The sequence below is a fragment of the Emydura macquarii genome, unplaced genomic scaffold, assembly GCF_026122565.2.
Source record: "Emydura macquarii macquarii isolate MOO-44397 ecotype Brisbane River unplaced genomic scaffold, CSIRO-AGI_Emac_v2 contig_431, whole genome shotgun sequence".
NCBI classification, from domain to species: Eukaryota; Metazoa; Chordata; order Testudines; family Chelidae; genus Emydura; species Emydura macquarii.
In genome coordinates, this window is record NW_027130568.1 from 7,151,423 (window position 1) to 7,176,791 (window position 25,369).

General features: G+C 41.5%; 1 protein-coding gene across 1 annotated transcript; it reads right to left on the bottom strand.

Moving 5' to 3' along the window:
* Nucleotides 1–1,560: 1,560 nt before the first annotated feature.
* Nucleotides 1,561–24,248, bottom strand: CYB5A (cytochrome b5 type A). Its single transcript, XM_067537506.1, has 5 exons — nt 24,056–24,248; nt 8,393–8,521; nt 6,123–6,152; nt 3,151–3,185; nt 1,561–2,060 (listed from the first exon to the last, which is right to left on the bottom strand). The coding sequence occupies exons 1-5, from the start codon at nt 24,200–24,202 to the stop codon at nt 1,982–1,984; spliced, it is 420 nt and encodes a 139-aa protein (XP_067393607.1). The 5' UTR covers nt 24,203–24,248; the 3' UTR covers nt 1,561–1,981.
* Nucleotides 24,249–25,369: the final 1,121 nt, after the last annotated feature.

Consider the following 25,369-nt stretch of genomic DNA (forward strand, 5'->3'; position numbering starts at 1 on the left):
GTGGGGTGGCTGCTCCTGCATCTGCTCTTTTGCCCCCCACACCCCTACGCGTTATGAAGGCCCAGCTCGCCCATCCTGGCTAGAGGGTGAGGCTGCCCCCCATCCAAGCTGGTGCTGGGCTAGAGCAACAGGTAAGTGCAGGGAGCGCAATGAGCTGGCCCTGCATGATGGGTGGGAGGAGAGGGGTGCAGGAGGCTCTGAGGAGCACCCCTCAGCACCTCCCCACGCATCGTGAAGGGTTGGCTCAGCCTCCCTCCCCAGGCCAGGGTGGGGCTGAGGCCACCCCATCCAAGCCAATGGCAGGCTGCAGGGTAGGAGAAGCGGGCGCTGTGTGCCTGTTGTGGGGAAGGGGGCAGCAGAGCCAATTCTGCATTTGCATCCCCCCCCCCCCCACTTCATGCCCTCTCCTGCAGGTACAGAGCCCCCTCCACAGGGCTGCTAGGGGTGGGAGGGTGGCACCAGGTTCCCTCCTATCCTGCATTGGGGGGAGGGTGCAAGACCTGAGTAGGGTGCAAATATAGGCTTCAGCCCCGGGACACTGGAGACCTTCCATACGCCACTGGTTCAAGCACAGGTCAGAAAATCCTTAACCTAGGTTAACTGCTGTGGACATGCCTGCTGACTCAAGTCCCACAAACCCTAGGCTTACATTGCTGTGTAAACATATCCATAGAAAAAAAATCTACCTGATGCATGAATACATCTGAGACAAAAAAATCTGAGCTTACAGGGATGTGGAAAGCTACACTAGGGATTGTGCTTTTATTCATGAATATTGTACATACAAATATTTAGAAATTTAAAAAATACTGCCTTAGAAAATGCAAAGAGCAAGATTCCTCTCTCACTTACTTCATGCTAACTAAGTTGTATGTTACCTCTTTTCCTTAGTACTAAGAAGGAGCACAGTCAACTCAGTAGTTAAGCTGATCATCAAAATCTGCACTAACTTTCTAGATATCATAGTTTTATGCTTAATATTGCATAAAGGTTTCACTCAAGTTGTAGAGCAAGTTACAGTCACATCAGTACAGAGCACTGGTTGATAAAAGCAATATTTTGTTCCACTTCAAAAAATTACCTGTTGTGGAATTTACACAGAATACTTTCCCAAAAAAGGTAGAACCTATAAAGGTTTGGGGTTTTTTGTTTGTTTTTTTTGCAAAGTAAATAGGGAAAAATTGGGACATCTCAGCTACACATTATACTAAAAATTTAATTTTTTCTATGCTTCAGTGATGGTTTTCCAAAGAGCAACTGAATTAAGCAAACTGGCTTTTTATGTAGCACCCTGTACCAGTCCTAGGTACCAAAATGTCAGGAAGGTCTTTGAAGTAGGCCATTATATAGCCTGAGATGCAGCACCACACACTGTATAGGCTAGACTCTGTATGTTTACACCCTTTATAGACCCTTAGATCTGCTACCACACTAAGCTTCCTCTATTTTATTTCTAAATAGAAAGTAAAAAATTGGAATTCGTTTCTTTATGTCTAAAGAAAAAACAAGTGGTTTGACAGCAGTGCTAGACTGAAAGCAAAGAATACAAGATTATGGGTAAAAAGGTTAAAACAACAGTGTTTTTATGAACACATGCCCACCAGTTTTCACAGTCATTTAGGGCTGAAGGATTCATATTGAACTCATACAGAGCCTTAATAAACATTAAAGAAGCACTGTTACAAGTTTCAGTCTGGTATGTAATGTCTGTTCTAATACAGAAATCAGCAGTTATCTCAAGTGATTCATTAGAGAATAAAACAGTCTTATACAGAAGATAAAACACACTACCTTTAGTACTTAAACAATGAGTAAAGGGTAGCATTAAGAAGAAAGTGCACAGCAGAAAGTTTTCTGGAAAAGTTCAATTTTAAAAATTTCTTTTTTCAGATATTAAGCTTTTGTCAGGAAGTGTAGTGGGTTAAGATGACTTCTGTTTTCTTTCCCAAGTCAGTCCCTCCTTTTATCCTCAGTAGGATGCTTACTCCGACATGTAGAAATGATACATCAGGGCCACAATAATTGCTGCTATTGCTGGGATCACCCAATTGGTCCACAAACTAGAAGGAATCACAGTGAGAATTATTTTCATGCAATGTTCAAGAGCTGCTAAATTACAGATTTAACATTTTATTGGTTATAAATGTTTTACTTGGTGATCTCTTTCTTTTCCACCCTTCAAATGAGGATAAGGCAGACTTTGACTGGGGGGAACATTTAGGTTGGTCTAGTACCAAGTGTTGGTGACATGCTCCTGCTAGCTAACATGACAGCGTACATAGTCTGACTTTGAAATAAAGCTTTAATAAGTTTACTGATTGGAAAACAATAAGATTCCAGTCAAACTTAAAGGCATGTCTTGTCACCACAGAACAGTGCCATCCACTGAAAAGCAGATACATGTGAGTTTTCCCAATAAAGCTTTGAAGTACTTCAAGTCCTCTATTGGAAGTGATGAGGAAGGTTCTTGAGTCACAGGATTCCTCTACATTAATGCATGAAGTTCTGGCTGGATTGAAATCCCCAAAACATTTGTGCACATTTTTTAATTCTGCTATATGTACTGCTCTATGTTTAATTCAGCATCCTCTTTATATTTAACTTAGATGCAGCAACAATAGCAGACTTTTCTGAGCTGATGCTTATCAATAAGACAATCAGAGTAGCCAGTGACGGCAGCAACACCACTGAGTAAGATCATCAAGTATCTCCTGCATTAGTAGCACTTCTGGAGAGGAGTCTGCTCTAGAGCCAGGTAAATGCTTAACTTCAAGATGAAGTATAAAGTCTTCATAGTTACATGACATGATGTCCTGGAGACTGTTGAGAAGCAAACCTGGTATTTACATGTCAACAGCTTTCACATGTCGTCCATTCCTAGGGCCTGACTACACTGGAAGTTATTCCCTAGTTATTCTGGAATAAAGAGCATCCACACAGGGAGTTAATCAGGAATGCTTTTTTGCTTTATATTAACTTCTTATCTTACTCCAAATTAACTTCCTAGCACAGGTAAGCCCTAATATCCACTTCAATTGCTAATAGTTTGAACTGAACAGTATTCCCACCCCCCAACTTCTTTAAACTAGGGAAGGGTAACCATGAGGCACCCTTGTGTTTTAATTTATGACATTATAAGCCATACTATACCTGGAATTAGACTCCATAGTTGTAATAAGTGTTTCCTGAAAAACAAAGTCATAACTAAGATACTGAACATGAGTGGCCATTTCCCCCTTCATCGCCCCAGAGAACTGGCTAATGGAAATGGATTCATCATAACACTTTAGTTTGTACCTTTTCCCAACAACTAGCCAATACAACCCACAAATTCAGCTTCCATGCCTGGATGAAGTCAGCATTATTGTTAAAAGGTTCTGTGGTAATTTGCTAATCAGATAACATTCTGATCCCATGTTTCCTGCTGCAATTTATACCTTGTTTATAACAAAATGGTTACCTAAAATTGTTGCCAAGTAGTTTGTAATGTCCTCTCTTACTAGTTAGTGGTTGCCCAACATAACTTCTGCAGTTAAGGTTATATCTAAGACTCTTGATGAACTATTTAGATGTTCATATTATTTTGAAATATTCTTTGGGGCTTAAACTTTCCATGCTTGGTTTCGATGTCACGTAAACATTTTTGAAAGTTTCAGTTGTTTGAATTATTGCAGTGGAAAAACAAAATTATTTTTAGACCAAAGCTTCTTGCTTGCCAATTATTTAAACTAAAAACTCCATATTTGTACATAAATATTCCTTATTGAGAATGAGGGTGTAGCAATTCACAATTAATTTACTGAAATTTTGTAAAACTAATTTGAAGTTTTGTGCTACAGCAACTTTCAAGTTCATAATAAACTAAATTATTTTTTTAAAATGCCACTGCGTTAGGATGTCTTATTCAAACTTAAAGCAACTGCTACAGGCAAAAAACCAAAATATTAAATATTTTGATCAACAATTAAGCAGGTATTAAGCTTTACAAATATGATAATTGGCGTTATCAATGGAACTACCAATGGCTTCAAGTTAAGCACATGCATAAGTATTCACAATATCAAGGGTTAACATTGTATTCAACAACTTCATAGTGACATTAGATTAGGGTCATGTCAAAATAATATTGCTTTAGTGTCAGATAATTATAAAGCTTCCAATACATTAATAAAGTTAGTCATTATTTTAAATGTATATAGGCCTGTGTTTTGAAAACTGGAGCCTCAAGTTAGGCTTCTATAACCTACGTATAGGCATGTTAGGGTGGGATTTTCAAAAACACTTAAGGACTTTGGAGCACAAATCCCATGACTTCAAACAGCAACTCCTAATGAAGAAGTTTAGTCTGGTCAAAACACTTCAGTTTCTTGATTTATGGAAGTGCAACAAATGAAAAGATAGTGTTGATTTTAATGATAGCACAGGCTATTTGCTTATCAATTTTGTGTTGTTCTCACAGGAAAAAAATGTCAATGAGCTCCTGGACTTGTCATTCAGCATAGAGCTTAAATATGAAACTTCTTAGTAGAAAAATCTATGGAAAATCTGAATATCTACTAACAACTGGGAAACAAATACAGATGGTTACAGTAGATGTTTTAGGACTATATAATGGGAAGAAAGTAAAGAATAAAAATCTTACCTTTTTAAAAATTGACTTTAAAATTATTTTTATCCACTCTGAAGAGTGTGGAACTGAAGACAAGTTATCAGCAACTGAAAAAAGTCACTACTGAACATACTCAAGCATTTGCCTACACTTTACAAAGCCCAGTGTGTACAAAAGATATCACAATGCATAGCCTTCCCTGTTCAACTGAAACACAGGCTGCTAGGACTGTTTACAAAAGGAAGACTAATTCTTATTGAAAGAGTGAACTATCTCTGTGTAAATCCTCCAGAACAGAAAGCCTGGTCCCACAAACATATATGTACAGAATACACATCTTAAGTTTTTATAGTCTTCGATGATATTTTTCAGATGTGCTGCTGCCCTGTTAACTCAACCCTTAACAGTTTCTCCAGCCAAACAGCAGGAGCAATTGTGAGAGCTCACTCCTCCACTCTCCCATTTATCGCAGGGACATCTGGACTTCAAGAAAATCATTTAAATGCTAACCTGCATCGTCAGTTTTTGTATCTAAAAACCAGATACTAAAATACAAAGAACTGCATGCCAAGATTACACACATTTCAACAGAAAATCAGAAAATAAAAGTTAATGTTCTTACTAAAATCTGTTCAATGTAGCAAAGTTAGTTAATTTATTAAACTACTAGTAGCTGAAAGCTCAAGCTATTGCAGAGGTAATTCATAGGCCACGTGTCTAAAAACCACTGAAAATGGCTCAGAACGTAAAAATTGGATGGCAATGGACCATGAATCCCAGTGATGGTTGAAACTGGTGATATTCCAAACAAAAAGGTCTCTCAACTTGTAGCTGTTTCCATCATTTCATGCTGAATCAGCAATTCTAGACTTCAGAGTAACATTTAGGGTTATTGTGTATCCTGGTAGTGTCACTGTGTGGGTACTTGTGCTGATTTGCCTATGGCTGTGTTGTGCTGGGAAAGTTGTATGGATTCGTGCGTGCAGTGTATAAGGGGTGTGTGCTACCATGAGAGGCTGTGTGTGTTAAGACTGCTGTGTCTGCTGATTGTTGTGTGAGTGGTTGCATTGATTTGTGCCTGGGAGGTTTCTACTGGGAATTTGTGTTGATTTGTACAGATGGCAATTGAACACATGGGTGTGGGAGTTGGGCTAAGTAATCCACTATCTGTAGTTTTCCCCATACAACCAATGAAATGGTTACATGAAAATAGACTGTACATTAAGGGTGGTGATCAGTTGAGTCAATGAAAGACTGGAATTTATTTCTCTTTTGTTTGTGGAGGTCTCAGCAAGAATGGAAGGAAAAAAATTTAGCCAATAAGAAATGCTTACTGTAAAGCCAGAGAGATTGACAGGGGTCCTCAGGGCAAGCACAGTACTTTACTTTAAAATTAAACCTTAAAGTAGTTTAAACTTGACCTTCATGTCCTTCTGTTTCTCAGTGGGGACACTGTGTGCAAAGAACCTCAGTGTCCAGATAAAACAACAGATTTCAGAGTAATGACACTTACCGTTGGTTTCTGAACTTTTTCTCGGTCATCCTGCAAGAAAATAAGGGGAAAATATTAGACAAGAATGAAGTGTACAAGAGGATTTCTGAGGTCACTAATTTCAGTTAACCATGCTGTTCCACTAATTTTTTTCCCCACTATTTTTCCTGCAGTATAGTCTTAAGGCAGTTGAAGGCAGCTTCAAGATCCTAAGTTATCTAGTAGGTTGAGTCACAAAATCATTTTATTTGCTTATAAATAATTCCCAGAATGTTTCTTTATTCAACTGAATGTAATTCTCCAATGCATTTCAAAATTCCTTGCACCGGCCTATTTAAATTTCCTATGTTCCTAAAAGATACGTCTCTAGTCTAGTGAATAACAAACTGAACAACTACCCTCATTTGATAGCTCCTGTCACACAAGTACAGTAGATAGAAACAAAGTAATCAAGGTCCCACCTGCTCTGTGGCATTCTGTTGCAACGACCCTGAATTCTAGGGCACCCTAAGGCAGCAGATGAAAAGTCTGTGGCAGATTCATATAAGTTTTAAAAAGTCAGTTTATAAATGCATTAATTATGAAACAGTATCAAGCCAGTGTTTTCTGTTTGTTATATCTCAGATAACTGTATGCATATATCAGATATGCGTATCACAGAAGTTATCAAGATGACAGCTGCCAATCTCTAGTTTCTAAGTGAGGGACAGTTAGGTGTTTTACATGAGGTGTGAAGCAGTTTAGGGTTAGCATATTGGCTGAATACTTCTAGTATAATACCCCAAAATAAAGTACTTAATGTTGACATTGTCTGTTTCAGAATTAACCCATGATGAAGAGCGTGGCAACTCACCTTATTTGTTTTTCCAATTTTTCTCCACCCTCAGGGAGACTCTGGATCATTTTATTTAGTAATATTACCATAGCAACTAAGAGCCCTAGTCATGGATCAGGACCTCATTGTACAAGGTGGTGTACAAGTAGAACTAAAAAGAAAGGCTCCCAACCCCAAAGAGCTTACAATTTAAGTAAAAGAAGAGAATAGATGGATACAGACAAAAGTGGGAGTACAAGGAAACAATGACCTAATACTGGTCAACACAATAGGCAGTGTATCAACACACGAGCAACCTAAACATTGTTAAATTTTTTCTGGGCATCAGAGCAAAGGAGTGTGAGGATAGGCCATGAAAGACTTTGAAAATAGCATATGTTTGATATGAAAGAGAAGAAGGAGTCAAGTGGAGGGATGCAAACAAAGTGAGATGGTCAAAATAGACAGTGGGCTAGGAAAATGACCTTTGCAGCAACATTCTGAATGGATGTGAGTGGGGCATGATTTCATTTGTCCAGGCCAGAGAAAGTTGTTTTGTTTTTTCCCAGTAAGTGAAACATGAGTTGCTAACAGCCTGGAAGAATTTTACCTGAGCAGATGAACAGAAAAGATTGTATCTTAGAGATGTATTGCAGGAAAAAAAAAATCAGAAAGACTTAGACAGGATGCAAAGAATTAATGAGAGGTCTAAATCAAAGGTGATGGCCAGGTTTATAGGTCCAACTGACAGGTAGGATGGTGTTTTTCATAGTGATCAAAAAAGAAGTTGGAGGTGAAGATTTAGATCTGTTTTAGCCATGTAATAATTTATAATCTCCTCGTTTTTTCAATATTATCTTGACAACCAAAAGGACTAGAAATTGGGGTTTTGTTTTGTTTTTTTAAGATAATGAAGCACAGATTCTGAAATACATTTCTAATTTAAGTGATAAACGGCACACATGTGGGCTGCGCACAGGACCCTGTCCCATTTCAGCTTCTATATCCTGTACAAGGTATTCATTATTTTGAATACTTCCTTCTGTACTGAAGGTAGGTACTCCTTATAAAAGGTTTAAACAAATTCAGATATACTATTTTAAAGAATTATATCTTATCTTTGAGGAGATAGTGATGTACTGATTGAAAAGTGTAATATGATTTTGTGTTCTTTAGTTTTCACAGCAAGAGTTTTAGCTTAGATTGAAATGCATTTCAAAAGAGGAGAGATAAACCATACCCTTACCAGGATTTGCAGCCACATTATCCGAGCACTTCACAGTGCTCTACTCTCAGCTTCTGCCTGAGCAGGAAAAAGCATGCTGGTTTCACCCAAAGTTAGCTGAAGTGGTGCAATAATAAAGGTATGGCCAGAACTGGTAACCATCGGTGCTATTTTTAGTGTACTTATCACAGAAATGTCTAAACAATGAAAACTGCAGTGACATCAATATTTGCACACTGATAATGTACTCACAGGATGAAGCTCCCCTATAATGAATGACTCAGACAGCGTTCTGGCATCTGTGGAATGGCCAACATCCTCAAAGCTTTCAGTAGCATCTCCTCCAGCTTGTTCCCTTAGGACTTCTTCACCACCTGGATGCTGTAAACGAACAAAAATGTCATATCTCATGTACGGTTACTGAAAATCCAGTATTTTCCAGAAGTCACAGGAGGTGGAAAGATTTTTCAAGATGTCAAACCAGACTGATTATGAAAAATAATGTGTTAGGCATATTATAAAGGACATTCAGTTTTCTTCAATACTTTAAAGAGCCTCGTGGTTTACACATTAAGAGTGAAAATAAAATCCCTTCCCTTATTTTTTTCCCCAATTCCCTTTAGCAAAACTTATTTCTTTCCTACATTCTAAACTATAATTTCTTCATTCAAAACTTCCACCTGGATGACTACAATTGCTAGAAGCAGCATCTGACATTCCTGACAGAACTAGTCTAGGCATGACAGAAAGTTAAACACATAAGCAAATTAGCTTTAAACAATACTACAGCATTCTTCCTACATACGGATTTACACTTCTTGTGAGAACTAAAACAAATCCTAATGCACTACACACTATGGACTTCAATAATGAGGGCAACAAATGACTTTTTTACTTTATCAAAGCTTTATTATATCTTTAAAGTCTCCCTAGTATCTGTAAACCAAAACTAGAGACCTGCTAATTGACAAGCTAATCATCTGGGCAAAATTTTCAAACTTGCATGGACAGTTAGTTGCTTAAGACCCGTGGAAATCAATGGAATTTAGGTGCTTTTGAAAGTTTTACCTTACAACTCTTACACCTACACATGTAACTCAAAGGAATGCTCACATTAAAAAAAATGCTTACATCTGCTCAATTCTTCCTGTCCATGTTGTGGTTTAACCACCATATTTTTCTTTATGAAAAAAAAAAAATCTACGATTGCTGTGCACATGTGCTATCAAATGCACTTAACCCTCAAAAAGAGAAAAGTATTCTTTTCTCTGCCTTAGCTATTTCTTATAACTATAAGCAGGACAAGTCAGATCAGTGAGATTTCAACTGACAGTGTCCAAGAATAGCCAGCTAGAGTTAATTTGAAAAGCACAACTGAGGACACTGTTTTAAAAGCAAAATCAACACTCAGGTAAGATGCCCACAGCTTACTGGAGAATTAAGTCTTCTACTTATTTACACGAGAGGAGTAGCAGAACCGAACGCCATGCAAGCTTCTTCTCATTTTTCATTTAAACTATTCTGGATGCACCACAAGGATGGAAAGAGAATTCTGAGAACAGTTCTCCCAATGTCCATTCAGTTCTTAACTTCTATGCAAATAGTACCAACTGGAGTTATATGTAATTAGTAATTAAATTACACTGGACCCAAATCATAAACCATTAAAGTAAGTGAAAACCACCTCATTCCATCACCATTCCCCTAAGCCAGCCAGTACCTATGATGCAACATACTACTTCCTCACTCCACTCTCCTTGGACACACACACCCCCTCCCTGTCACAGGTTTGCTGGATGAAGGCATAGTGGGACGCAAAGGTATGAACCAATGACCATTTTGCAGCTCTGCAGATGTCCTGCATTGGTACATGTGTGAGGAACACTGCTGATGAAACCTGAGCTCTCATGATGGCTGCAGGCAGTTATCCAGGATGAGATTCTTTGGGATGACACTAGCAGCCCTCATCTTTTCTGCTACTGCTACAAAGAATTGTGTAGACTTGCATAAGGGCTTAGTCCTCTCAATATAGAAGACCAGGCCCACCTAACATCTAATGTGTGGAGCCAACACTCAGTGGTCTTGGGATGTTTTGGAAAGAAGATGGGAAGAAAAATGTCCTGGTTGTTGTGGAATTGCACAACCACCTTTGGTAGAAAGGCCAGATGGGGGCATAGCTGGACCTTATCCTTAAAGAACCCCGTATAAGGGGGTTCTAATGTCAGGGCTTTGATCATGGGGCTCCTTCTGGCTGAGATGATCACCACCAGGAAGACAACCTTCCACAAGAGAAGCAGTATGGAACAAGATACTAATAGCTAGAAGGGAGGCCCGGTGAGCTTCAACAGGACCATGTTTAAGTCTCATTGGGGAATCAGATTGCGAACCTGAGGATAGAGTCTTTCCAGGCCCTTGAGAAATCTGACTCATCTCATGGGAGAACACTGATCTGTCCTGCACTGTAAGGTGGAAGGCCAAGAAGGCTGCCAAGGGAACTTTAATAGATTAGAAATCCAGACTTCAATGCTTCAGGTGGAGCAGGTAGTCCAAGATCGACTGCAGAGTAGACCAGGATGGAGAAAGACTCCCTTTGGAGGCCCAACAAGTGAAGTATTTCCACTCAGTTAAGTAGATAGCCCTGGTGGAAGGTTTTCTGCTACCTAGCAAGACCTATTGAACCTGTACTGAGTAGGCCTGCTCTTCAGGGTTCAGCCACGCAACAACCATGCCATCAGGTGCAGGGAAGTGAGGTTCAGATGAAGCAACCAGCCATGGTCTTGTGAAATCAAGTCTGGATGGGGTGGGAGCATGAATGGAGCTGCCACTGAGAGGTCCGGAAGCATGCCAAACCAATGTTGGCATGGCCACGCCGGAGCTAACAGAATAATCTTCATCTTGTCCCGCTTGATCTTTAGGAAGACCTTGTGAAACAAGGGGATCAGTGAGAAGGCATATAGTAGATGGCCTGCCAATGAGAGCAGAAAGGCATTGGACGGAGCCTCTACTGGGCCCATGCAGTGAACAGAACTGATGGCATTTCTTGTTCTGTCTGGTAGTGAACAGGTCCATGTGGGGAGGCCCCCACTTCTGGAAGATGACACTAAACTCCCAGGTGAAGAGACCACTTGTGGTGAGAGGAAAAGGATCTGCTGGGGTGATCTGTCAAGTGTTTTCTGGGCTCCCAGGAAATGTGATGCCTTGAGGTGAATGGCATGTTTCATGAAGTCCCACAGCAGGAGGGCTTCCTGGCATAGGGTAGAAGATTGAGCACCTCCCTGCTTGTTGATGTAAAACGTCAAGGCTGTGTTGTCCGTCAAGATCTGTACCACTCTGCCTGAGTTCTAGTGGAGGAACACCAAGGCAAGTAAAGCGTACTAGTCACCTGGATTCAGGGAGGGAATGATAAAGGCCAAGGAGACCATGCAGAACCTCAGTTTCCTGAGATATTTGTTGAGGCGACAGGTCCAGGATGGGCCATAGACCCCCCTGGCCTTGGGATTAGGAAACATCGGGACCTCCTCTACCGCCCCCACTCATAGGAAGGTTTTCTCCTGGACGAGAAGCTACTTGTGAGATGTGTCCCTGAAGAGGGACGGGGACGGCAGGGAGGGGTCAATGAAAACTGGAGGGTGTAACTGACTGTTATAGTGCTGAGCACCCAAACGTCTGATGTTGTGTAAGACCATGCTGGGCTGAAGGGTGACAGGCGGAATGGAACTGGAGTTAAGACTAGTATGCTGTCCTTGGGCATACCTTCAAAAGGCCTGCCTGGTCCCGCCAGGGTATCTATGTGAGCCTGACTGTGAAGCTGAGGCACAACATAGGGGCTGACAACATTTATGGCCTTTTCCCTTTCTTTTGTATGGCTTCTGTCAGGGAGGCTCTGGAAATCTGGGAGGCTGCTGGGGCTTAAAATGCTTCCTGGAGGCCAGGAGTGTGTAAAGACCCAGGGAGAGAACAAGGGCCCTCGAGTCTTTGAGGCCATGAAGCTTGGAGTCCGTCTGTTCAGAGAACAGGGAAGTACCCTCAAAAGGGAGATCCTGGATGGACTGCCGCATTTTGAGAGAGAGGCCTGATGACTGGAGCCACAAACAGCACCTCATGGTGACTGCTGACGCCATAGTCCTGGCTGCTGAGTCAGCCGCATCCAGAACCACGTGCAAGTAAGTCCTGGCCACCATCTTGCCTTCCTCCAGGATGGCCGTGAACTCCTGCCTTGGCTCCTGTGGCAGGGAGTCCTTAAATTTGGCCACTGAGTCCCACGGGTTACTTTCCCAACAGAGCCTGCTGGTTATGTAGATATGTAACTGGAGGCTGCCCATCAAATTGACTTTGCATCTTAATAGGTTCAGCCTCTAGCTCTTTATTTTTGGGGTAGTGCTCCACTGCCCAAGTCTATCCAGCTCATTTATAGCAGACACCACCAGGGACCCTCGGAGGAGGAAAGTACAGGTACTCAAACCCACTGGCCTATACATAGTTTTGTTTTTCCACTCTTTTTGAAGTAGGGGCAGAGGCGAAGGGGTCTGCCATAGCACCCTCACCAGTCCCAACACCACCTTATTAACTGGCAGGGCCATTCTGGCGGGAGCCACTGCCACCAGGATATCAATTAAGTTGTGAGCAGACTCCCTCTGCTTCCAGCCCCAAGTTTGCAGCAACCCATTTCACTGAACTCTTGATGGGCCCTGAAGTCATCCGACAGGAGCGGGTTACTAGGGCCTGCAACTGCCTCGTCTGGGGATGACAAGGAAGAGGCCAGCACCGGGAGAGGGGTGTCTCTTCTTCTTCCACCTGCACCAGTTCCATTGGACCTCATTACCGGAGTCGTTACCAGAGTCTGGGTCCAGCGCTAGGCAGGATGGTCACCATGGCATATGACCAATGGGAAGAGGGCCCTGGTAACAGGGGAAACCACCACAGGTTCCAATATTGCCACTGCACTAGCCAGTGGCCCGGTGGCCAAGCGCCAGCTGGGGGACCGGTATCAAAGTCCAGTGCATAGCATGGGCAAAGGAGTCCTCCTCAGACTCTGAAGAGGATTCTTCCCTCGAACACCATAGTGATGCAGTACCTGCTTCTGCCTCCAGCCAGTGCCGTGGAACCAGCAACCGACAACAGGTCAGAGACTGCTGTAACAGGAGGGTTTTCCTCTGGATGGTGCCGTGATGGAGCTCACCACCCCTTGATTCCTTCTATCCCTGGTAGGATTGACTGGCAGGGAGTCTTGCGGGGTGAGCAAGATCGGGAGGGTCATGAGATTCTTTGCTGCCTGAAAAGCCTAGAGAGTTAAAGGAGCCTACAGGCACAAGGTCCCATGACTGCTCCCGAGCATCAGAGGAGGGTCACAGACCAGACTTAGTGCTCTAGGCGGAGTCACTGGAGCCAACAGTGGTTCTGGGGAGGACGAGTGGCCCAAAGCAGGTCTCACTACACCAGTCACTCCCTGCTTGTCCCTCTTCGGCACTGGAGAACACCTTCTCTTGGCACGATGTTTCTTATGCTTCTTCCTTGGTACCATGGATAGAGAACAGTGCTGGTAGAGAGCACTTTGCACAGAAGCAAAAGTGCTTGGTGCTAATTTGGAGCGGCTCGGCTCTGAGGCCAGTCTGAAATGAATGATTATCTTTTGAGTAAATGCTCTCAAGCTTCTGCAGATCTGACAATTCTCTTTAACATGAATTTCCCCAAGGCACTTTAGACAACTTACTAGCATGGGCTTGCTGCAGGAGACACCTGGCTTGAAGTCTGGGGACTAGGACATGCCTTGGCCCTGGGGCGAAAAAATCACTTGACGACAAGTACAACTATTCACACTACATACACTAACACTAAGAACTATATTAATTAACTTACAATATACTACAAAGTCCAAACCACCGGGAAAGAAGGCTTGCTACAGCAAGAGGGATCATCCAAGCAATCATGGGCAGTAAGAAGGAACTGAGAAGGTGTGGAGCAGGCAGAGCCCCTTATACTGGCATATGCATGCATGACTCCAGGGAGCACTAGAGCCAGTCCTACAGAAACCTCTAAGGGAAAATTCTCCAGCAACTGTGCATGCGGCGTGCATACACCTAGTATGGAATGGACATGAGCAAGCATTTAAAGAAACATCAGGTCTTAAGAGTCTTAATTTGGGCTTTCAAAACTAGAGGACACTGAATTTCAGGCTTAATCTCTTTAGGCCTTAGTTCCCCAGGTTAAAAATGGGGATAATACCACCTAATTTCACAGAGATGTCATGAAGATGAATTCATTAATGTTTACACAGTACTCAGATCCTATGATGAGAGCACCAAAGAAATGCCCATGAGGAAATTATTTTTTAATTCAGTAAAGAGTTTAGGTGATGTGCACTAATTAAGGCCTGAGACCACACATTGAATGGAAAGAATAAAAATATGGAGTAACTAACTATTCACAGAATGAGGCAATGATCCTATGGAAAAAAATAGTATGTAATCATGTACCATAATGCAAAACACAAGAGAGCCACATTAAAGTCACACAGGAAACCTTAATTCTTCACTTCCTAACTTTTAAGTACTTTGCAAGCATCATGTTTTTAATGTAGATTGGGGGATATAATTTTATTATATAAAAAGTATGAATAAAACAATTACTGAAACAACTGTTATCCACGTTCTGCCATGTTTGAGCAAAATGAAAAGAAAGGCCCAGCAGTTGAAGCAGAGGAAAAAATAAGCTGTTTTCACACTTCTGAGCTGTGTGCACAGGCATTTTTCACAACTGCATTATAGCCTACTGCTATCAAGAAAATAATCCCTGTTCACACTTACAAGGAAACAGTTGCTACTACCAGAGTTTCAAGTAGTAAGTACGGCAGTGCCAAAATACCCATAAATTTTGTCTAATTCTCATTATCTTAAATACATTTACTATGTAACTTTAGAAGTTCTCTAAAGAAGTTAGGTCTGTGCAGATTAAGAGTCCAGGGCTTATCCACAATGACTAAGCAAAAGAGGGAGAGGCTAAACAAGTGCAAAGAGTAAAGATTATGTATAGCAATTGAGCCAAAACAGGTTAAAAGAGTATGCAGAAGAGAGATTACATAAGGCAGATGTGGCACTCATTACAAATCCTGCCCTTGAATCAATTCTGACCACTATTTGGGTGAAAAGCCAGGACAAAGATCTTAAGTGAGCACTGAACTTGACTACTTTGAGATGTACAGTATGTTTAACAAACTGAATCAACAGAATCAGTTAGTTAGGCAAGTAACTTTGCTGTCCAAGTCTTCAGAAAAAGTGAATCGAACTTAAAAAAAAAAAAAAAAAAAAAAAAGCTTTCAGCATTTTTACATATCCTATGCTTGAAAATAAATAGCCCCCAGATACAAGAGAAAACCACTTCAGACAGTTGGCTTCAAAATTCAGAGTAGTATTCTATCAGCCATTAAGTACAATTGATAAATACTATGAAGTACATAACTTAAGGAAGAAGGAAAGAAACAATTTGTTATTAAACTAATTCTCTGCTGAAGATGGCAACAAATAGTAACAAGAAATGAAATTATGCCGGCTATTAACCAATTAGAATATATAATATTTAAATCCACACGCTGGATCTGATCCAAAGCACACTGAAGTCAGTGGAAAGACTTATCAGGCCTTAAAGGTAGGATCTGTTATCTACAACAGTAACTTAGGACATGTCTACATATAAAACGGTTTACCACTAGAGATACAATGACAGCTGCACCAGCAAGCAGAGATACAGCTTATACTAGCCAAAGAGTTCTTTTGCTGGTATATCTTGAGCCAGTTCTCCAAATGGAATAAATTATATCAGCAAAAGGAATTTTTTTGCCAGTATAACTGCATCTACCCCCATTATAGATACAGATTTGCTTCAACCAATCGCTTCAAACGGATATAAGAACTGCTCTCAGAATGACTGATTCCTCCCCCCCCCCCGGTTGTATAGGGTACTTTGCCAGATGAAGTAACTGACACCAAAATTATCTGATATGAGTTCTATCCTCACCTAAGTTTTCAAAAACCTGGAAGAATAATTTCAATTTTTTCCTTGTACTTTTAAACTATTAGGGCTGGAGAGGGAGTAAAAGGAGAAACTGGATTTAAAAAAAAATTAATCTATCAGCTGAGTGACCATGGACAAGTCAGCTCACCTCTGTGCCCTCTCCATCTGTTAAATGAAGTAGATAGTGCTTTCCAAAGAAGAATCAATACTAAGAACACTACTAATAAAGAACTAAATGTTATTTTAATTGAATCTGTACAAGTTCTGGTAAGCTCCCACAAATACTTTAGATCTTCCTTAGCTGCAGTTCTCAGAGCAAGGACTTCAGAGTCTTCTCAAACCATTCCCCATGTTTCAGCAATATTTTAGTTATGTGATAAAACTGAAAGGTTCTGCAATCAGTGTTAAGACTGCATGCATACATTACACACACAGACTGTTGCATTTAAGCAGCCCCAACGATACGTTACCAGCGTTCTTTGCTGTGCAGGTGGAACTGAACTATCCTGTTACATTACAGAATGATGTTACAAGTCCTGTAATAGGGTCACTTAGGCTACATCATACCGGGAGCTAGGGGTGTGGTTCCCAGCTTGCGCAGACATACCAGTGCTAGCTCTGCTTGAGTTAGCATGTTAAAATTGCAGCTTAGCTGGAGTAGTACAGGCTAGCTGCCCCAAGTACATATCCAGCCTGGCCCCCGGGAATGTATTCAGGCAGCTAACCCAAGCTGCTGCCCATTATACAGCAGCTATAGTGCTATTTTTAGCAAGCTAGCTCAAGCGGAGCTAGTACAGGTACAACTACATGAGCTGGGAATCAAACCCCAGCTCCACTGTAGACAAATGGATTCATCTGTCCATACAGAAAAAAAAAAAACAAATATAGTTGTGACATAGTAGTCTCCTTCCTGCATCCCAGTAACTTTTGTTTATCTGTCAACTCCTCAAATTCCATTTTTGAGGTAGCTGACTAGCCTCTTACCAGATGAATTCCCCAATGTGACATCACACAGCTAATGCAGAACCAATTGGAGTTGACTGAGTAAGACCAAAAATACATTTTTTACCTTTGAAAATTATATTGCTAAGACAAATTTTTGGGATGCAAGTCACTTGAGCTGATAATTAAAATACCTGAACAGGAGATTGAGGAACAGACACATTAAAACAAGTGTAGTAGTCTGTTTCTAATACGGATCACATCTAGAGCCTTCAAAGGGAGAGGCACAATTCAGATTCTTATCAACTTTTTCCTCTTGCAAATCTGTCTCTCCAAGGGTCTGATCCAGTTCCCACTGCAGTTAATGGCAAAGCTTCCATTAATTTCCAACAGGAGCTGGATTAGGCCACAATTTGTTTCGGTCTCTCTTTTCAGGAGAGAAAAACATTCTTCAGTTCATCACACTGGACTTGCAGATTGATAAGGGGATCACTATGTTACATATAAGAAAAACATGTCAGAAACCTAACACGCATCCTTTAAAACCTGTCATTTAACACGTACTGTATGTACAGCGTCTATGTTACTTTCTATATTTTGAATGTAAAAATCACAAATATCTTAACCATTTAAAATGCACTAGGTTCTCAAACTGGGTCATGACCACATTGTTTCCTAAAGGCGGGACTCGAAACTATAGGAGAGGCATCTCAAATATTTTCTGTCATAGGGCCATGACTCTGAAAACCACTTCAGTACAATAAATGCAAATTTAAAAGCCTCAATTGTATCCATCACTTTTTTCAATCTAAAAAGCTATATTGAGAATTGTGTCTCACATCTAGGATATTCAGAGCAATAGCTCTCCACAAGCCGGAGTCTTTGCTGACCTTCCCTCATGGTCAAGAGATAAAGCTATTCACACTTCAGAGAATTCTCTATAGTCCTAAACAGGTTTTTTTAAAAAGCTGTTGGGTCTAGATTGTCAATGTCCTCCAGGACCCAGAATGTAACCTATCCATCTCCAGGACCCATAAGCAGTGTGGACTGATTAAAATCAATATGATTTAAATCAGCAATTTTAATTATGATTTATATCAGCAAGCAGGAAACCATAATTTAAATAATTGATTTTAATCATGTTTTGCAATGTTCTTTAGTTATTTTCCTAAATAAAGGTTGATTCTCACTGGTTGGTAACTATTAAAATATGTTGATTTGCAAGTAAATATAGCCTTTACACTAAGCATGGTGCTTTCTGCTGCTCAAGAGAATACACTATATCTATACACATTTGTTGAAGCTTAACATACATATATTCAAATTCTTAATATTTACATTTTTATTATGTTAGAAAATGGTGACTGATACTAGGGATTTAAAAATTCATTTAATTAACTATCCATTTAAACTTCTAAAAAGAGAATGTTTAAATGGTTAAACGTTAACTTACCCTGCAGTTACAGAAGTAGGTGTGGGGTGAGGCCATCAGGTGGTGACAACTCTGAGCTTTTCCTCCAGCTGGCCCAGCCCCGCTGAACTGCTGCGGAGTTAGCAGCTCTGTCGGCTGAGTGCTGGCGGCATCAGCCGGTTAGCTCTGCCTGAGGCTGCTGAATGGGGGAGGAGGTGGCCTGTCCACAAGGGCCTGGATGTGCAGTTGCAGAGCCACAGCTTGGCAGCTCTCGATCAGGGGAAGGCTCCCCTGTGGGCAACCTTTAAACTAATTATTAAACAGTAAGATCACGGCTTACCATTTAGACATTTAGCTGTTCACATCCCTAAATGATATGTACTTTATTTACTAGATGATGATTCATATTTTACTTGTGTCAAGATCTATTTGGATGAAAATTCAAATTCAATTAAAAATGAAAAAGTTGCATTTTTTATTAAATAAAAACAACCATAAACATGTTAGATATATTTTTAGAAGTTTACCAAAACATGTTTTGCATTTAAAAATTAATTAATTAAACAAAAGTAGTATTATCTGTAGTTAATACATTGAATTGTTTCTGGTTACCATGTCCTTCAATATTTTAGAACTAGCCGATCTCATCCCTTCACACTAGCTCTTATTCATAGATTCAAAGAGAAAAACAAGCTTTCCTGCTTTTTCAACTCTCAATTGGTTTCCTAACTTTGAATTAACTAGTCATTGAAATGAATGAGTTAAAGTAAAATGCAGAAAATGTTTTCTGCATCTACCTTTAAAACGCGACAGCAAATGTGTACTGCTTTTTTAATTTAAATTATTTTAATAGGAAAGTAGTTTAAGCTTCAACATAAGTTTTCAATTTCAAAGTTAAATTTAAATGGCTTTTTAAAAAAATGTGTATTTAATAAATAAAAAACCTGATTTTTAAAAATCGTTTTTATCCACCCAACCCATCAGGTATATAATGTTGTCCACCCGCAGCAATTTACAAGGAATGATAATGTTTTCTTTAAGGCATGGAACTGAGACTTCTAGGGTCTTTCCCCAAATGTCTTGTATGACCTTCAGCAAGACAACCTTTGTCCCAGCTTCCTCACTTCCACATGTGTATCTCCTGTCAGTTAAGTCAATAACATCTCTATTGTGAAAGATGCTAGGTAAGTACTAGGTATTTGGTACTTCTTGAACTGTTTTTAAATCCGGACATACAAATCTATTACCCTCCCTCCATTTAATTCATGCATTACTTTTAAGAAAATTTATTCCCGCAAAGAATCACTGCATGTAAGTTTTAAGTCATTTCATCCTCAGAACAGGCAATTCCCTCTCCTGTTAGCATGAAACAATTTATTATTTCAAGCTGATATATCTGTCTATTCTATTTTGCAAGAGTACATAGACAACCAAAACAAGTTTAATAAATCGTATACTGCAGAAATGTATTCTTCTGAACTACTAGGTTTGTTATTGTAGATGTGCCAGAAGACAATTAAATATTACTGGTTATCGACGTATTAAGAGGATGTAGCAAATACTTTTAAGATGCCTAGGGGGAGGGATGTAGAAAGGAAGTTAATGGCTTTTACTGCACTATTATAGGTTCAAACCTGCACCAAATTCAATGGATAGGGAGGAGCTCTCAGTATCCCAAAGAGTAGATCCTAAATGGCCGTCAAGTTTTTGCTATGATATGATGTAATCTGGGTTTGAGTAACAATGTTTCTACAATGGCCCAGACAACTGAAAGATCAAGTACGGCACATCCAATGGAACCATTCACAGCCTTCCAGCATGCAGTCATAATACCACAGAGCGAGGATAGCCCAATGCCCCCTTAGCTGTTTGTGTGTTGTAATGCCTTCACAGAATCAGATGGAAGGAACTTTGAGAAGTAAAGTCCAGCCTCCTGCACTGTGGCAAGATCAAACCTAGACCATCAAACCTATTCTTAAAAGCTTCCAATGACAGGGATTCCACAACCTCCCATGTAAGCCTATTCCAGTGATTATGTACCCTTATATAGTTCCTCCTTGTCGAGAGTATGTTAGGACATCAGATGAGCTGCACACAGAGGGTCTCAAAAGCAGCTAAGAAGCAAAGAAGAAATAAGAATGCCATGGACCTTATTAAATGATGTCCTACTAAGGCAGGATCTTTTCCCTCATATTCATTACCCCTACACAACTGTACACTCCAATACTGAAGTCTTTAAAAAAAAAAAAAAAAAAAAAAAAAAAAGAATATTAATTTAGAACAATTAGTTGAGAAAGAAATGCCTATTTCTTTCACTTGAATTTGTTTTTATTTACCACTTCAACCGGTAGTGCCAGTAGATACAGCCTTAAAACCAATAAAGCTCAATTTCAGAAACATCTATTCAAAGATGATGAAATACAACTTCAGAACTTTAAGATTGCGGCCCCAATAATCTTTTTTGCTTCTTAATAGCCATATAGAGGAAAATCTTCACTCTTGTTCAAGGTTGCCACATAAAGTGCTCTCATAAAAGGCTTCTGTTTCTGTTAAAAATAAACAAACATTGCAACAATTCTCCAGTCTACCTCCCCACCAACATTAGGACAAATACAGGATTTGAAACAATTACAGGCATGTGTGAATGTAGTACCCTATCAGGTATGAGTTGTACCCTCTCCCTAGAATGATGTTGAGGTATTGAAGAGACATGGACACACTAAATAAATAATCTCCATGTTGCAGTGGTGGGGCCACCAAGCTTTCAGTCTTCATGATCAAACTGTGCCCTCATTGTAGCATCAGCCGAATGATCTTCCATACTAACAGAGTTGCTGCACCTTATAAAAACACTTCCCAGACACGTGGAAGGTGACTATTGTACTACATATGAACAAACTGTTTAAAAAAAATGAAGACAAAGAAAACACCTATTACAAACAGCAGTTTTATCTTTGCAGGAAAGATATAAAAAATTCACATATGCTATGGTGGTATCAACATCAAATTTTGCACATGAAAAATATTCTATACAAAGATAAATAGCTGCATCTCACACCTCCTTCTGCCTCAGGGACATCATACTCTGTGGGTCAAAATCAGCGCTCAGTTACACCAGTGTAAAAAAGAGTAAAATTTGACTGAGCAACTGACGTGTTCCTTGGCTGCCTGAATAATACATATAGTTGATCTTGCAAATTCTGATTATGGACAAGTTAACCTTTGATATGCTCTACTTTTACATGGCTTAATCATCTGTTCTATGGATATCAAGACGAATAATTTCATTGTAAAATGAAAATAAGGCATATTTACTTGAAGATGTTCCCTTTAACATTTACTAATTGCATAACACACATTTCCAAGAGAGAATTATTTAAGCTGTTGTTCCTGAGCAAACATTTCACATGTTGCCAGAAGATCATTAGCTTTTAAATCTGTCAAAAGATTTGCTAGCACTGCTACCTGCTTAGTGAAAGCTGTCTCAGTCAGAGAGAACTACTAATTTCACTAGCTGATATGAAACCTCCTTCCACTCACTCTTCCCCAGGATTTCATCATCAATTACACATGGACCTTGTCTGCACAAGCAAGCATAAGAGTCATCATTCAGCACAGGTATGGTTCCACTGGTAACAGCAAGAGCTACAGTATAGACTAGTCTCACATTATCACCACAACATCTAACCCTACACAGATTTAAGCTACTTTATTCCAACCACCATCCCCTATGAGGCAAAGATTCACAGAACCCAAGCCTTGTTCATCTATGTACCATCTAGATTGCACAGTGGATAAATTTCCCCCCCCTCTAATCTTTTAGTTGATAGGAATTTTAGGTGTTATTTGCAACAGCAGATAAACACTTCTTTATACAGAATATGATTGAGTACTCTGTTAAAGCTTAGTAATGGATACACAGAACTCAACCCTGCACTCTTGTAACCCTGAGCATTTCACTTCACAAGCTTCATGTACTTTTATATAGTCCTTAAGTGTGTTTTAAACCTCCATGTTTCAAAGCATAAGAATCTGAGTTCTCTGTAGTTGTGTCTACACTAGAATGTGTCATAGCAGTAAATCATCACTGATGCAGACAGAAACAGTGGACACTGGTGTAGACATATGGCTTGAGTATTTCACATTAATCATAGTGAAGACACTGTGCTGTGTCTACACTACAGCTTCCACCAGTAAAGTTGCACCAGCAGTTAGTTAAAGCTACAAGGTACTTTTGTGCAGACAAAACCTTAAGTGTACTCTGCTTATGCCCTGAAGCACACTTAAATAACAAGGCAGGGTTATGAAATAACCGAGGCCTCGATTCTGCAGACCCAAGCATATTCTGGGCCAAAGCCTATTCAAAGTTACACTAAATTTGGAGTAACACCCTTGAATGCATTGACATCACACCTGTGCACATATGGAATATCAGAACAAAATTTTGGCCATCATAGTAAGTTGAATACTGCATAGTTAATGAACCAAGGGTTCAAGATGAATGTACTGCCAAATTAGATATTTGCATTTGAAAATAGTCATAATGAAGAGAATTTTTTCAAAAAACTAGTTAGGGAATTTGTACAGTGCACAATCAGAGCTGCTTTATTAAGTTAGTGCATAATTAATGATTTTTTCCCAATATCTTATTAATTTACTAAAGGCTCTGAAAAAAGTGAAAGGTGATCATGCACTTACACAAGCATACATGCTTAACTGTGGAAGTTTGCAACTGAGCACTTGACAATATTAACGTTCTCTTAAATGTAGTTTTTCTAAAGCAGTTTCCAAGGGACTTTGGGGGGGGGGGGGGGGGGGAAAGGTAAAGAACAGTCACCGTTTAAATGCACAGGCTGAAACAAGGTTAAATATATCACATGCCCTGGACATTAAGTTTTCAACAGGTCAGCCTTCCAGGAGAACAACTGGTTGTGGGGACGTTGTTGGAACCCGTGGGCTGAAACCGGCAGGGTCCCAGGCTTCGGCGGAGAGCATGCTCTGAACTGCACACAGAGCAAGGCAAGGGGATGGTTCATGCTTTTGACCTCTGTCCCCCACCACACCAGCCCCACATGCAGCCCTTCCCCCCGCCTCAGGCCTTCCTAGCACACGCGGCACAAGAAACCAACCACAATTTTCAAACCCTCCTAACCTGGCCAAATCAAGAGAGTCCCAAAAGCAAACCTGAGCGCCATTCCCCTCCCCTCCCCTCGTATCGGGGACCTGCTGCTCCTCACGCTGACGCTCGCCGAGCTGCTTTAAAGGGACAGCCCCACGGGTTGCCCATGAGGGGGCCGCGGCCGCAGCCTTCCCCCTCTCCCCCCGCAGCGGGAAATCAACGATCTCGGCTCTGGCTCAGGACACTCCCTGCCCGAGGCCTACGTGTAAGCGGGACATCACGAACCCGGTGGCCGGGAGTTTCGCGGCCCGTCCCCGGCTTGCAGGGGGAGCCCAGGCCGCCGGGCGCTTGCCTCCCCTCCAAACCAGCCCAAACCAGCCCGCCCGCCCGGGGGGATTTAAACCGCCCAGCAGCGGGCCCCGGGCCCGGCACTCGCCTCCTCCAGGAACTTGGTGAGGTCGTAGACGCGGTGGTGCAGGAGGAGCCAGGTGCTCTGGCTGTGGTTGTGCGTCTCGATCTCCTCCAGCCGGTAGTAACGGCCCCGCCACGCCTCGCGCCCGGCCTCGCTGGCACTGGCCGCCATCTCCTCCCCCAGCCACCCACCCAGCCAGCCAGCCAGCTGAGCAGCGCGCGACCCTCCGGCAACGGCAACCGCGGCGCCGAGTCGGCGGAGAAATGAGCGAGGATTCCACACACACCGCCGAGAACTCTAGGCGGCCCCACCCCGCCGGGGGCAGGCGCGACTGCTGATTGGATCCCAGGCAGCGCCCGCCCGGCCTATCAGAGCCCGTCGCTTCCGCCTGTCCGCGGCGGCCGCTCGTTGGTTGAATGATGAATGAACTTTCCCAGTGTTCCAGGCTCTTTTAGTTCTAAGAAAGTGTTGCAACACAGTTTGATTGCGTCAGCGCGGGGGGAGAAGGGGAAGAACAGAGTCTCGTGCCCTCAGACCAACCCACCCCAGCCACACGGTGATCACGTGACGCCGAGAGAGCTAAACGCCCCACCCCCCGGCAAGTTAACACCTGAGACTGAGCCTTCCCCCTTTTCCCATTTAGGCCCCCGAGTCTCTGCTCTGCGTGTCCGGACACCTGCTCGCCCTTTTCTCCCTTCCTCGAAAGGCCCCTCTCTCTATCCGCAGCCTCTACCTCTCACACCACTGCAAGACCTGGCCCTGAGAGCTGCTGCTTAGGATGGGCATAGATGCATCCCAGTGTGCTCTTAGTGTGGCCCCTAACTCCAGACACACAGGTGGTCTCCTCTTGTCAATTGCTCCTGGTACCTGCCACCTCACTCCCCAGGCTGCTTTGGCGCTAGAGCTCCCCCTCAAATCTCCCTTCCCCACCCCCGTTTTCCATAGGCCTTGCAGCTCTCTTGTCTTCCAAGGCCATGTCCCAATAGTCCTTGTGTACCAGTTCAGTACAGAGCGCTCATAAAGTACCCTGAAATATGAGAAGGCCCCACATAATAGGGGAAGTCTGTTGTGGAGATATGACAGAAGGTGAGAAGAGATGTTGTGAAATCTGTAAAGCAAGAAATCTCCCATTAAAATTTAAGAGAAACTTGAGCATAACTTCAGAAGCGAGAGAAACAGAATAAATAGTTCAGTATAGGTGGCAGCAACCTATTGCCAGTTTATAAATGGATGTTACCACCAAACAGGCAGGTTGTGCAGACACTTACTGCCTATGGTGAAGTCCTATCTTGATGAGACTGGTTGAAAAATGGGGGTAAAATTGTATTAAAATATTTG